General features: G+C 54.5%; 1 protein-coding gene across 1 annotated transcript; it reads right to left on the bottom strand.

Annotated features, from left to right (window-relative positions):
- Positions 1 to 133: 133 nt before the first annotated feature.
- Positions 134 to 10,484, bottom strand: AMPD1 (adenosine monophosphate deaminase 1). The gene is made up of 15 exons (XM_083878372.1): positions 10,353 to 10,484; positions 7,439 to 7,613; positions 6,571 to 6,736; positions 5,139 to 5,301; positions 4,737 to 4,956; positions 4,245 to 4,374; positions 3,786 to 3,980; positions 3,450 to 3,581; positions 3,204 to 3,367; positions 2,967 to 3,093; positions 2,392 to 2,555; positions 1,934 to 2,054; positions 1,335 to 1,508; positions 790 to 900; positions 134 to 332 (listed from the first exon to the last, which is right to left on the bottom strand). Exons 1-15 carry the CDS (start codon positions 10,372 to 10,374, stop codon positions 177 to 179), a joined length of 2,220 nt encoding a protein of 739 aa, XP_083734498.1. The 5' UTR covers positions 10,375 to 10,484; the 3' UTR covers positions 134 to 176.
- Positions 10,485 to 12,562: the final 2,078 nt, after the last annotated feature.

Genomic DNA, 12,562 nt, shown 5'->3' with positions numbered 1-12,562 from the left:
TACTGCGCTGCCCTCACAGTCCGGCCCGGCCCCGGCGCTGCCCCGGCCGCAGCTCCCTCACAGTCCGGCACAGCCCCGGCCCGGCCCCCTTCACAGTCCGGCACGGCCCCGGCCCGGCCCGGCCCCCCTCACAGTCCGGCACGGCCACGGCCCCGGCCCCGAGGTCCGGCCCCCGCCTATTCGCTCTTCAGCCCCTCGGCGATGAGGTTGAGCTCGTAGCACCAGGTCTCGTAGCGATAGGCCACGCGGATCTGGGCCACGTTCGTCTTCCGTATGTCATTGCCATCGGGCCCGTCTTCCTGGTAGTTTTCACCCAGGAACTTCGCTTTATCCTGTCGGAGGCAAAGACAGCGGGACCGACCTCAGAACCCCTCGATGGCAGAGCCCGAGGGAGGCCCTGAGCCCACGGGCGGAGCTGTCACCAATCTCGGGCCGTGGGCAGGACCAGCCCAGACGGGCACACGCCTCGTGGGACAGGACATCCTGCAGGACATCCCCCTGTGGGACAGGACACACTTCATGGGATATAAAACACTGCAGAACACCGAGGCTGTGGGACAGGACACAGTGCAGGACATACCCCTCATGGGACAGGACACACTGCAGGATACCCGCCCAGTGGGACAGGACACCCTCTCTGTGGGACAGGATGCACCTTATGGGATATAAAACACTGCAGAACACTCAGGCTGTGGGACAGGACACACTGCAGGACACACTGTCCCCTCGTGGGACAGGACACCCCTTGTGGGATAGGACACGCTGTCCCCTCTGGGACAGGACACTCACCTCGTGGGACAGGCCACACTGCAGGATGCTGTTCCTGGCGATCTCACACATGTCACAGGTGCTGAGTTTGAACACCTGGGCAGCAATGGCATACTCCTCCATGAGGGGCTCCTGCAGCACAGGGTCAGGTTTAGGAGTCAGCAGCCTCTGCCAGCACAGCCTGTGGTGCTCTCCTCTGCAGGAGCTGTCCCAGAGCTCACTGAACCACTGGTTTCCAACCCATTGGGGCTGGAAAAGTTCTTCATGATCAAATCCAACCTTCAACCAACACCCCCATGCCACCTAAACCATATCACAAAGTGCCACGTGTAATAGTTTTTTGAAAACTTCCAGGCACCACTGCCCTGGGCAGCCTGTTCAGATGCTTGGCCCCTGTTTCAGTGAAGAAGTTTTTCCTGATATCCTACCTGAACATCTGCTGGTGGATGGGGAGATGGCCCAGCATATGCTGGATTCCCTGTAAGTGCCACTGGCTTCCAAAAACCCCGAGGCCCACACAGTGCCAGCCCCACAGTGCCAGCCCCAGGGCTCAGCTCACACTGTACCTTGGTGTAGTGGAACTGCATGGGGTCATCTGTGGACAGGGACACCATGAGCCCCTTCTGGTGGAAGTCAAGCAGGGGGTTCTTGGCGTACTCCAGGAAGAGGCTGTTGTTGCTGAGTGGGGACATGGCAATGGGAATTCGGGCCAGGAAGTACAGATACTGCAGCACTGGGCTCTGCAAAGATGAGCAGAGGTACCACGTTAGAGATGAAATTGCTGCACCTTCCAGCTCTCCAGGGTCACACTCAGATCAGGCCAGTCCCAGCCAGGGAATTGTGTACAAGGAGAGAGATGGGCCAGCCAGCAATCAATGCTTCAGGCTAAGGAGCACAAGAGGCCAAGGTGCTGTCTGATACCAACCTCAGCTGGTTCCAGTGATAACAAACATATTCCTTGATGGGTCTGTGAGGCTAAACCCCCAAAATTTAATACATTGCTCTGCCACATCCCCAAACATGTGTGGAGAAGCCCAGAGAACCACTTAACATCTGCCTGCAGCCAGGCTGTGTCAGTGTACAGCAGAGGCACAGGTAGGTACATGAGGCATTTGTGAGCACTTCTCCTGCTCTGCCACGCCTGGGCTGCTCCTGCTCCACGTACCTTCTTGAGGTTGAGCCCGTGGGAGATGTTATCAGCTGTCATGAAGGCTGCCAGCAGGTGTGTGAGGGCCCCGGCCTCGCCGCAGTGCGGGCGGAACAGGAACGTGTTCATCCCCCGCTGCCTGGCACAGGGAAGGAGCACTCAGAGCAGGCAAACTGCAGGGCTGGGTGCCTGGACCCCACTTCAGACCCAGCTCTGCCCCTACCAAGACTCCCCAGGAATCCAGCTTGACCCAGGAGCACATTGCTCCTTCTCTTTTCTCCTCTGAGTGTGCAATAGATGCATCTCTGCAATCCCTAAAGTTTCTCCCCAGTCTGGATTGCTTTCTGGGGTGTCTGGATTGCTCTGGGACGTGGTGCCCCAAATACAGAGTGAGGAGAGCCCCACTTCTTCCACACCAATAATCAAAGAACTGAAGCAAGTCACGAGGCAGCCCCTTGGCAGATCCCAGGGCTCACCTGCGCAGGTTGTTGAGCACCAGGATGTTGGCATACATGTAGTAGATGTAGTAAGTGTAGGATGGGTTCTTCTGGGAAGTCCATTCCTCTGGCTTTGGGCTTTTAGTGCTGAACATGTGTCCACTGTGCTTGGATTCATCATCCACGCTGTCAAAGCCCGTGATCTGCTTGGCAAGGGGACAGAAAAGGTGCATCTCACACTCCCCACCTCATCCTGCCCAGGTGGGCTCACTCTGCCCCAGCACAGCTCACCAGAGCCCGGCTCTACCCCTGTGCCCCTCAAGGACAGGGTGGGGCAAGGCTGCAGATCTCACACCCCCCCAGGCACTGCCCAGGACTAGGAATAAAGCTCACACCTGCCCAGGAGATGAGTGGACAATGATTCACAGCCCCACAGCAGCCAGGCCAAGGAGTCTGACCCTTCCCCACACTTCTGGCCACACACACCCCTTCCCCAGAACGAGGCAGAGCCCACTGATGCCATTTTCCATGTCAGGGCCAATCCCCCATTTCTGGTGCACAAACAGGAACGTGAGTTCTCCCCACACCCAACAACATCACCAGGTGACACTCACGTGGCGTAGGAAGACACTCAGCTCTTTGTGGGCTTGGGGATTGACAGTTGCCTCAAACACAGGAACAAAGATATATTCCAGCATTTTCCCAAAGTTGGGGAGGAAGTTCTTAGACCTGAACACATCACTGCGGACACAGACAGGAATTAGTTTCTGCCAGAGGGGCAACATGGCCCACTGTCCCCACTACCCTTTCAGGGATAAGGCACAGTGCTCCCTTAGCTCCACAGCACGTACTAAATCCTGGGGACTTGGATCATCCACTTCATATTGGGGGAATAGACCCGGTGGGTGTTGAACCACTTGGCCAGCTTGGCCCACTCATCAGGCGACCGCCCGTAGATGGAGAGCCGGGGCTCTGTGTGCTGGTACTTGGCATCCTCCAGGTCAGATCCAACCTCCTGCAAAACCAGAGCACACCGTGGCAAGGGAAACCACAGCAGCAGCAAAGCTTCACCCTGCTCTCCTCCCCTCTCTCCATACCTTGATGATGGTAGCAAAATACTCGCCGTTGATGGCGTTCTCTGTCTTCAGGTAGAGGTCCCGCAGCTCGCTGGCCCCCACGGGGTTGTACTTGTCATTGAACTTGTCAAAGCGTTGGAATGTCTGCCGGCCCTGGAGTGGGGAGATGAGGCTCAAACACTGCCCTCACAGCTTGGCAGGGAGCAGGGGCTGAGCCAAACCACCCAAAATGGCAAAACTAGAAGCTGGGACACAAATATTAGTGCACACAACAAGTGTGGCTGCACAGGGAAGGGAAAAGCCACGGTGGTAAGAGTAGCCCAAGAGTGATCTCATTGTAAATGTCCTTCCACTTACAGCATGGACATCCAGGGAATCCACTGTCAGGTCGTAGGGGTGCAGTTTGAGCTTCTGGAAAAGCTGTTTCAGGGTGAGCTGTTCGCCCTTGGCGTTGTAGACCACGCGGTCGGCGTCCACACAATAGGATTTCTTGATGAAACGCAGCAGGTGCTTCTGGTTCATGCAGGCTGCAGCGTGGATGTGCGTGTCCACCTGGGAAAACAGAGGGGCAGCTTCAAGCTGGGATGCTCAGGTACCATCCCAGGGAGGTGAGCAAACCCCTCAGGGGAGCAGGGCTCAGCCCAGCTGATGGACACAGCCAGAGGGCACAGCTTTGCCAAGAGCATGGAAAGCAGCACGTTCCCATTCACAGGAGCAATGCTGCTGCTGCTGACATGGACTCTACCATCCCATTCCCAAGGAGGGACATGACAGCTCCTCTCCAGGGTCCCTGGGGCTCTAAGCCTTGCCTTTTACCTTCCTGCAGTTGTAGAAGTCGCGGTGGGGGTTGTTCTTCAGCTCCTTCATCTCCTCCATCTCGTTGAGCATTTCGTGCACTTGGAACTTGGATGAGAGGAATTTGAGGCGCCGGTGGGCGTAGGTCTTCCTGGTGAGAGCAGAGGGCAGAACAGTCACTGGGGTCCTCACCCCTCAGCACAGGGACACAGATTCCACCTGGGGTGGAGGAGCTCATGCTGGGCAGCCCTGCTTCCCTGAGGTGCCTCCCCTGGCTCTATTACAGAGCTCTGAAGGAAGGCTGGCCAGCTGGGAGCCTTCCTGCAGGTCCTGTCTCCAGCCCCTGAGCGCTGCTTTGCTTGAGACCCAAGTCAAGAGGGCTGACAGGGGCTGAGGACACTTGTGCAGCCAGGTGTGTCACCAGTGGTTTCCTCTCTCTTCCCAGGAAGAGAAGGAGGCTGCCCTGACCTCTCTTTGCCCACTGAGGCAGCAGCTGGTGGGTTGTGCACTTACACAGGCCCCTGTGCAATCAGGACCAAGAGGAAGTTCATGTCATCGATGAAGTGCTCGAGGCTGGGGTAGGGCAGGTCCTTTGGCTCATTTCTCTCAGCCGCTGCCTTGTCTGCATAGACATAAACTACCCCATCCTTCATCTGCACGTGGTATCCCAGGTCCTCAGGGAGGTTCCCAGAGTCAAAGGGGTCCTGCCCACTCTTCACTGGCGGGGTGAACACTGCAACAAAAAGAGAATTCCATAAGGCTGCCAGCCCAAACCTCCCAGACCCCACACAGCAGGTAAGGACACCCCACCACTGTGACACCAAGGGGGGGCCTGGACAAGTGCCTTGTACAGCCCTTTCCTGAGCCCTGCCCCAGGCTGGAGCCAGAGGAAGCCTTGGGGGTGCCTGGATGTACCTGGGCCAATGTCACTTGGTTTCCACGGCTCGCCCTCGATGGAGCGCAGGTACTGCGAGGGCGTCTTGGGGAACCTCTGCAGAGATTGCTGCATGTTCTTCTCCCGGATGCACAGTGCCCTGTACAGCCCTCTGCACACCACTTCAAAGTCTTCCACTGTCACCTGCAAGGGGGTGAAGGCAACCACACAGCTGGAACACAGGAGTGTCCAAGAGACAGGTGGAGAGAGATTTTGGTCACAAGATAAATGCCAAAAAATTGTTTGGGCTGGAAGGGATCCTAAATCTCATTTTGTTCCAGCCCTTGCTGTGGGCAGCAACACATTCCACTATCCCAGGGTGCTCCCAGCCCATCCAACCTGGCCTTGGACACTTCCAGGGATGGGGCAGTCTCAGCTGCTCTGGGCACCCTGTGCCAGGACCTCCCCACCCTCACAGGGAACAATTCCTTCCCAATATCCCATCTAACCCTGCCCTCTGGCAGTCGGAAGCCATTCCCCTTGTCCTGTCACTACATGGTATTTTAAAAAGTCCCTCTCCAAATTTCTTGTCATATCATATAATCATATCATATCTCATATATCTCATAATATCATATCAATGTCCCACTGCTCTGCCTGAGCAGGGTGAGGAAGGGATGACAGGCAGAGACCCAGATATGACAAAGGGAAGCTCCTGGTTCCAGAACCAGGGAATTCTGATGACACCTCCTCTTGCATTCCTCTCTGCAATCAGTAATTGCCCCTGAAATGGAAGCCAGGCCTGGGCAAAACATTAAAGCTATTTTTGGAGCTCAGACTGAAACTGAAGCAGGAATAACAACATGCAGTAACCCTGTGTGTCAGTGATTTTTGATTTACTGCACAGACAAGTGTTTTGGGCAGTCAGAGGAGGCTGGAGTGGAGTAGGTTGGGAAACCAGCACTCCCAGCTAGGGCAGTATGGCAGGGGGATGTGCTCAGTGCCTGAGCAGGGAGGGATTTCCAGATCCCCTCTGCTGTGCAGCTCCAGGCTGAGCAACCCTCCAGCAGGTTCTTAGAAGCAGCACAAATGTAATAGGAGGCTGAGCAGGAGAGAGAGGCAGGATTAGCACGGGATGTGATAACAGTCCTGGTCAACTGGCCCTAGGTGACCCTGCACCAGGGGCTTGGTGACTTCCCTCTGCTATTCTGGGATCCTTGGGTGTGCACAGAGCTCAGACAGACAGAGCTGTGTGCAAGCAGAGAGGATGTGACAGAGTGAGCACAGCCTGCCCTGCCTGCACAATCCCATGGGGATGTGAGCACCTCACAGCTGCTCTGGTGAGGCACAGACTGAGCTGGGAGACACCTCCCTCACTGATACAGATTCCTGTGTCACTGGGCACTGCTGAGGGACAGGCAGGGAGCAGAGGGGTGGCCAGTCTGGAAAGGGAGCAGCCATGGAATTACCTACCCCCGAGGCATAATCCCCAGTGATCTGCACCCGCTGGAAGTCGGGCACGGTCTGGTACTGGGGGCAGGTGGAGTTGGCCTCCTCAGGGCCAGCCAGCCTGGGTCCAGAGCCCGGAGCCGTGGGCGGTGCCAGCACAGTCGTCTGCATGCGGATCAGCTTCTTCCTGCTGCAGAAAGGCTCAGGGAAACAGCCCCAGTCCATCAAACAGCCCCAGTCCAGCAAACAGCCCCAGTCCAGGGTCACACACAGCTGCAGGGCTCGGGCACTTCCCAGAGTCATGTTCCAACTGGGCACAACTAATCCAGCTCACTGGTGTTCTCAGCCCAGTACAAACCAGCTCAGGGTGATATCTGGGCCCAGCACAAACCAGCTCACTGGTGATTTCTGGGCCCAGCACAAACCAGCTCACTGGTGATTTCTGGGCCCAGCACAAACCAGCTCACTGGTGATTTCTGAGCCCAGCACTAACCAGCTCAGGGTGATTTCTGGGCCCAGCACAAACCAGCTCACTGGTGGTCTCTGAGCACCTTAAACAGGCACTGCCAGAAGCACAGGCCACAGCACACGAAGTGGCCACAGACTTTGGAAGTTGCATTTTTCCAGAGTCCCCAAGTCTCCCTCCCAAGCAGCTCTGTGGCCATTGCTGTGCTGACACCCAGGGAACAGGCCAAGGGTGTCTTCCTGTCCAACAGGGGACACAGTTGGAGAGGAAATCCTGGAGTACCTGACAGATACCATGGGATTATCAAGGATTCATTCCACAGGTGTGTGAGCTGTGCTCAAGGGCCTTGATTTACATCCCCCCATTTGCTCTGGCCAGGAGGTGCAGGCTGTGCTCCTCTCCCTGCCCAGGCTCCGGGGAACTCACCGCTTTTCCACCGTGGCACTGGACTCCAGGCGCATCATGTGCAGAGTCATCTCCTGGCGGGAGATGGGGCAGATCTCTTCCACATCAAAGTGAGAGATCTCCCCCCTGACCTCCTCATCCTTCACCTCGGAGGCGAAGATCTTCTCAGCAAAGGAGCGCAGGGACTCGTCCATCTCTGCAAAGAGGAATTTCAGTGTCCCACAGGGAGCTGATCCCCAGCACCTGGAACAGGGCACTCAGCTGCCATTTCCTCATGGCCCCCACACCCTAGAGAAGACTCTGAGCCACTTCCCAAATTTGCAGCAAGGCTGGGCCACACCTGGTGGGCTGTGGGCATACCTTGATGCCCCCAGTAGAGCAGGAAAAGTACAAACAGTCCAAGAGTGCTGCCAAAAGGCCCAGAGAGAAGCAGGTCCTTGGGAAGGGCACTAATGGGAGCATGCACTGGGTGGAAGAGGGGAAAGTTGGCAGAGCTCTCATAGCTCCAGGGAGCCCAAAATCCACTTGCTGCAGCAGCCAGGGGGGAGACAGAGGTGTGGATGGGGGCAGAGCTGGCAGCCTGAGCCCTCAGCTCAGCATCCCAGGGCAGCCCCAGCCCAACCCCGTGCATGGGGCTGCAAAGGTGCCAGAGCCCCCACTGACACTGCTCTGGCTGGAGCTTTATGGAGGAGGGCAAGGAAGGTCAAAAGCCCTTCCACTGCCAAAACAACACCATAAAACAAGAAGCCAAGGCTTTCCCAGAAGCAGATGTTTGCATGGCAGCACAGGGGCACTGACAGCAGGTTTTGGCAGCTCGACACGAAGCAAAGTGAGGATCAGTGCCCAAGGATGGACCTCACCACTGAGTGTCACATAGGACAGAGTCACAGGTGAGGACCAAAGCAGGACAGGCAGAGGATTCTCAACAGCATCCAGGGTGCCAGAATGATATTTAACAAATTGCTTATTTTGGTGCTGTATCAAAGGACCAAAAGGTGGGACCATTCTGTGTAATGCCAATGGGCAGAGCTGGCACTGCCAGGAAATAGCATTTCCCCAGCTGCTGGAGGATCACCATGATCATGATCTACATGATCTACATGATCTACATGATCTACATGATCTACATGATCATGTAACTGCTGCTTGGTTCCAGTGATCATGTCTAGGAAGTAACACAGCAGAGCATAGAGAGACCCAGCAATACTCACCTTTTTGTTCTGCTGTTTGAGATAAAACAGAGACAAAATAAAAGCTGTTGTGGTCAGCCCCTCAAAATCTGAGCCCTTTTGCCTTAGCACTTCATCAGTCTTTAAAAAGGGATTAGCAAAGTACAAGTTTAGCCAAAGTCTTCCACTTTAAAAAGTACCATAGAATTTCTTGGGTGTGAAGGGACCTTAAAGCTCATCTGATGGTCAGGGACACCTTCCACTATCCCAGGCTACCCCCAGCCCATCCAGCCTGGCCTTGGACACTTCCAGGGATCCAGGGGCAGCCACAGCCTCTCTGGGCACCCTGTGCCAGGGCCAACCCACCCTCACAGGGAGGAATTCCTTCCCAATATCCCATCTAAACCCACCCTCCTTTGGCTTAAAACCATTCCCCCTTGTCCTGTGAGAAGTCCCTCCAGCCTTCTTGTGTCCCCTTTAGGTGCCGGAAGGAAAAGGCAGAGAAGAAGTTGTCACTTTGAGGAGCACAAAGAGGGAAGTTGTGCATTGCCTGTCCCACGACAGAGCCCTGGTGATGCCTCAGGGTGGAACCAAACCCCCCTGCAGGTCCATCCATCCCACCCATCCACCCCAGTCCTGGCTCTGGCACAGCTCCTGCCTGGCACAGTCCCTGCTTTCCCTGCAGTGCCCAAGGTGGAGCATTCTCAGATCCCAGATCCTGCACAGCACCAGAGCCTGTGCTGAGCTGGCCTGGCAGGGCTCTCCCTGCACCTGCAGGGACACAGGGAGGGCAGCTCAGCCTTCTCCTGCTGACCAGGCAAGCAGATATTCCAGAGACTTGGAGCACCAGGCTTTGCTCTTTTTTTGCCCTTGCCTCTCCCTCCTTTGTGGCCCTCAGGACGGGTGGTCATTGCAGAGATGCCGAGTTCATCCCCCTGTGGTCACAGCTCCCCTTATTCCCCAGGAGGGTCAGACAGCTGAGACACTGCACCCCCAGAGCTCCTCAGTGCTGCTCAGACAGGGTGGCAGCAGAGTTCTGAGGGTGCAGCCCCTGCTCTTTTCCCTCTGAGGCGGCAGCTCAGGCTGCAGCTCTGGCATCAGGCAGGTGCTGACTTCCCAAAGCCCAGCCTGAGGAATCCTGACTCCACGGATTCGTTTGCCAACAGAGCATCTCAGATATGTTTGCTTTGACCTTTCATCTCTTTAGTGGATGGAAATTACACTCGGGAAGGTTCACAGCCTCCCACTGGTGGTGCAGGGCCAGGCTTTAACAGCAGCTTCTCTGACAGCACAGCCCTGCAATTCCAAACACGCTCCTGTCAGGGCTGTTTGGGGCTGTTATCACTCAGGGCTCTGCAGCCACAGTCACATAACCCTGTGCACTGTCCTGCAGAGCCTGGTTAGCCCTGTCCTGCTGCCCAGCTCCTGCTCTCATCCCCTCGGGGCTGCAGCTCCCCAGTCTGAGCCTCACCAGGTTGACCAGAGATTCCTGAAGTCCCTCTGAGCCCTTCCCCAGGGATTTAATGATGTCATTACAGGACCCATTACACTGCACAGGAGAGACAATATTTTCCTTCAGTACAAACAGAGCAAGATTTAAACAATAACGCAATTTCTTGTCTATCCAAAAACATCTCCAAGCAGGAAGAAAAATGCCCAAAAGGCCCCGGTGAGGTCCCCTGGACACCACACATCCAAATTTTCCAGGCTGTGAGGCTGGAACCTGCCCTGTGGCTCCTTGGCTCACACTTGGCTTTCAGACCTACCTGGAATTCTCACCCGGGACATTGTAGCAGCGTTTGCAGAGCCTCAGTAACACCCCAGAGTCCCCAAGCACGAGGGGCCAAGTGACTGCCCGGCAGCCCAACACTAATTTTACTGCTTTCCCTTCCCTGTAATCAGACTCTCCCACTCTAAAAGGAGAGTGGAGATCAACTGTGGGACTATTTAAAGTGCAGCCACAAGCCCTTGCACGGAAACAGGTGAAAGCAGGGCTCAAGTTTAATTAATCTTTTTTCTTTATGTTAGATTTGCATTTTACATTTTGTGGGGTGTCTCCTCATGTCTGGCCAGATTTCTGCTTTCCAGAGCGGCTGCACCTTTCTAATGTGCTCTGTGGAGTTTAAGAGAGACTAAACCTGATGTGCTGAATCAAAGGTTTAAAGGAAATTCTCAAATCAGAGCAGGGGCTGTGGAGAGGTACAAATCATGTCCCCTCACCTGAACTATTCAGAGATTTTTCCTGAAGGAGGGATCCATTTGAAAGCCTGGATTTTACCAACGGGGCTGCCCAGATGTCCTCACTTCTTCCCAGCTGAATCCAATAAATAAAAGGAAAGTGCAAGGGGTCACAGTTTGTTGATCCTGAGTTTTACAGGAACTGCCCTTTTCAAGCTTTGTGTCGTAACATTGATCTGATAATCAGTTTTGTTCGTGGAATATTGGCTTTGAGGGCTGGACCCTCCTTTAGAGTGTCCTGTATCCTCCTTTAGGGTGTCCTCAAACCTTCTTCAGATCCCACCTGCAGCTGGAAAACACCTCCTGTGAGAAGGGAAAGGCCAGAGTTTGTTGTGTCCTGTGTGTTGCCAGGATAACTCCTGGTGGTAACTCCAGTGGTGGAACTGAACAGTTCGGGAGGATAAAACAGTTCTGGTGTGAAAATGAGTCTTTCCCTGTTTGTTTGTGCTTCGATTCTTGATGGTGATGAAAAACTGCCCTTGGAATAGGACAAACATTTGGGCACAGTCTGGTTGTGGTTTAAAGGGTGGCTTTGGCCTGAGCATTGAAGGGAACAGAAAAACCACCTGGAACAGAGAGCTGAGACACTGCTGTCTAACCCTAACCCTAACCCTAACCCTAACCCTAACCCTAACCCTAACTCTAACCCTAACCCTAACCTTATCCCTATATAATTTGGAATTACATGTGTATCCAAGGGATTCCTGTGCCACGTTTTGCAGGAACAGCTATTTGGAAAGGTCTTGCCCAAGGAGAAGGCTGGAATAGGTGAGAGAGTCACCTGCACAAATTAAAATAAAATAAAATAAAATACAGAGCTGGGAATAACCAGCCATGGATTTTGCCCTTAGGAGCCCAGGAATCTTGTGGCACAGGCAGTGAAGTGAGGTGAGGCTGGACCTGGCACAGTTTCTCCAGCTGGGATAATCCCCACAGCATCCAGGACCTCTCTGGAGGAGATGTACCCACTGTTTAATGGGCACAACTTCAAAACAATCTGGGTGACAACTGAGAAATTCTCCAGAATTTATGGACTTTCACCCCCACTTCCCTGTTATTCCCCAAGAATATCAATTTCCCCCCCTCCAACCTGCAGAGCTGCAGCACCAGGGCAGAGCTGGGATGCTGGAACAGCTTTGGTCTCCCTCTCATGCTGATAAAACCTTCAGAATTCTTTTTGCCCTCACCCATCCTCAAGTTTGAAAGTCTCCACACCACATTATTGTTCAGCTGTTTCACTCAAGGCCCATAAAAATCTGTCTCCAGCTTGTTTGTTCTCCCACAAGGATTACCTCTGCCCTTAACCCTCCTTGGGTTCTTGGGATTCACATCTGAAACCACAAATAACCTTTAGGATACAGAGGTCATCTTCCTGAGAGAAGACTCTTGATCCCTCAGCTTTTTTAATCTCAGGGTCAGCTTGGGTGGGCTCATGGTGGAAATCTGAGTCAAGGCTGGGCACGCTGAGCTAAAGTTAGAGCCAGGGCCTGTGCAAAGTCAAGGACTGACACAAACAGCCTGTCTTCCCACTCTTTTTTCAGCTGGAAAGGGAGTGATTCACACCCAGAGGCTTTGGAGTGGCTCTAAACCCTCTTACCCCTGAGCTGCCCTTGGGAAGGTGGTTGGAGGTGGCAGAAATTTGGCACTTTTGGGGCATTGAGGAGGATCTTCCTCCAGCTCTCCTGGCTTTGCATCCCCAGCACAGGAGCAGCTCCCAGACAGTGAGAAAAATGGTTTA

The sequence above is a fragment of the Zosterops lateralis genome (assembly GCF_965231275.1).
Source record: "Zosterops lateralis genome assembly, chromosome: 26".
Classification (NCBI taxonomy): domain Eukaryota; kingdom Metazoa; phylum Chordata; class Aves; order Passeriformes; family Zosteropidae; genus Zosterops; species Zosterops lateralis.
The sequence above is the reverse complement of the archived record's forward strand: the minus strand, read 5'-3'. Positions and strand labels throughout refer to the sequence as shown.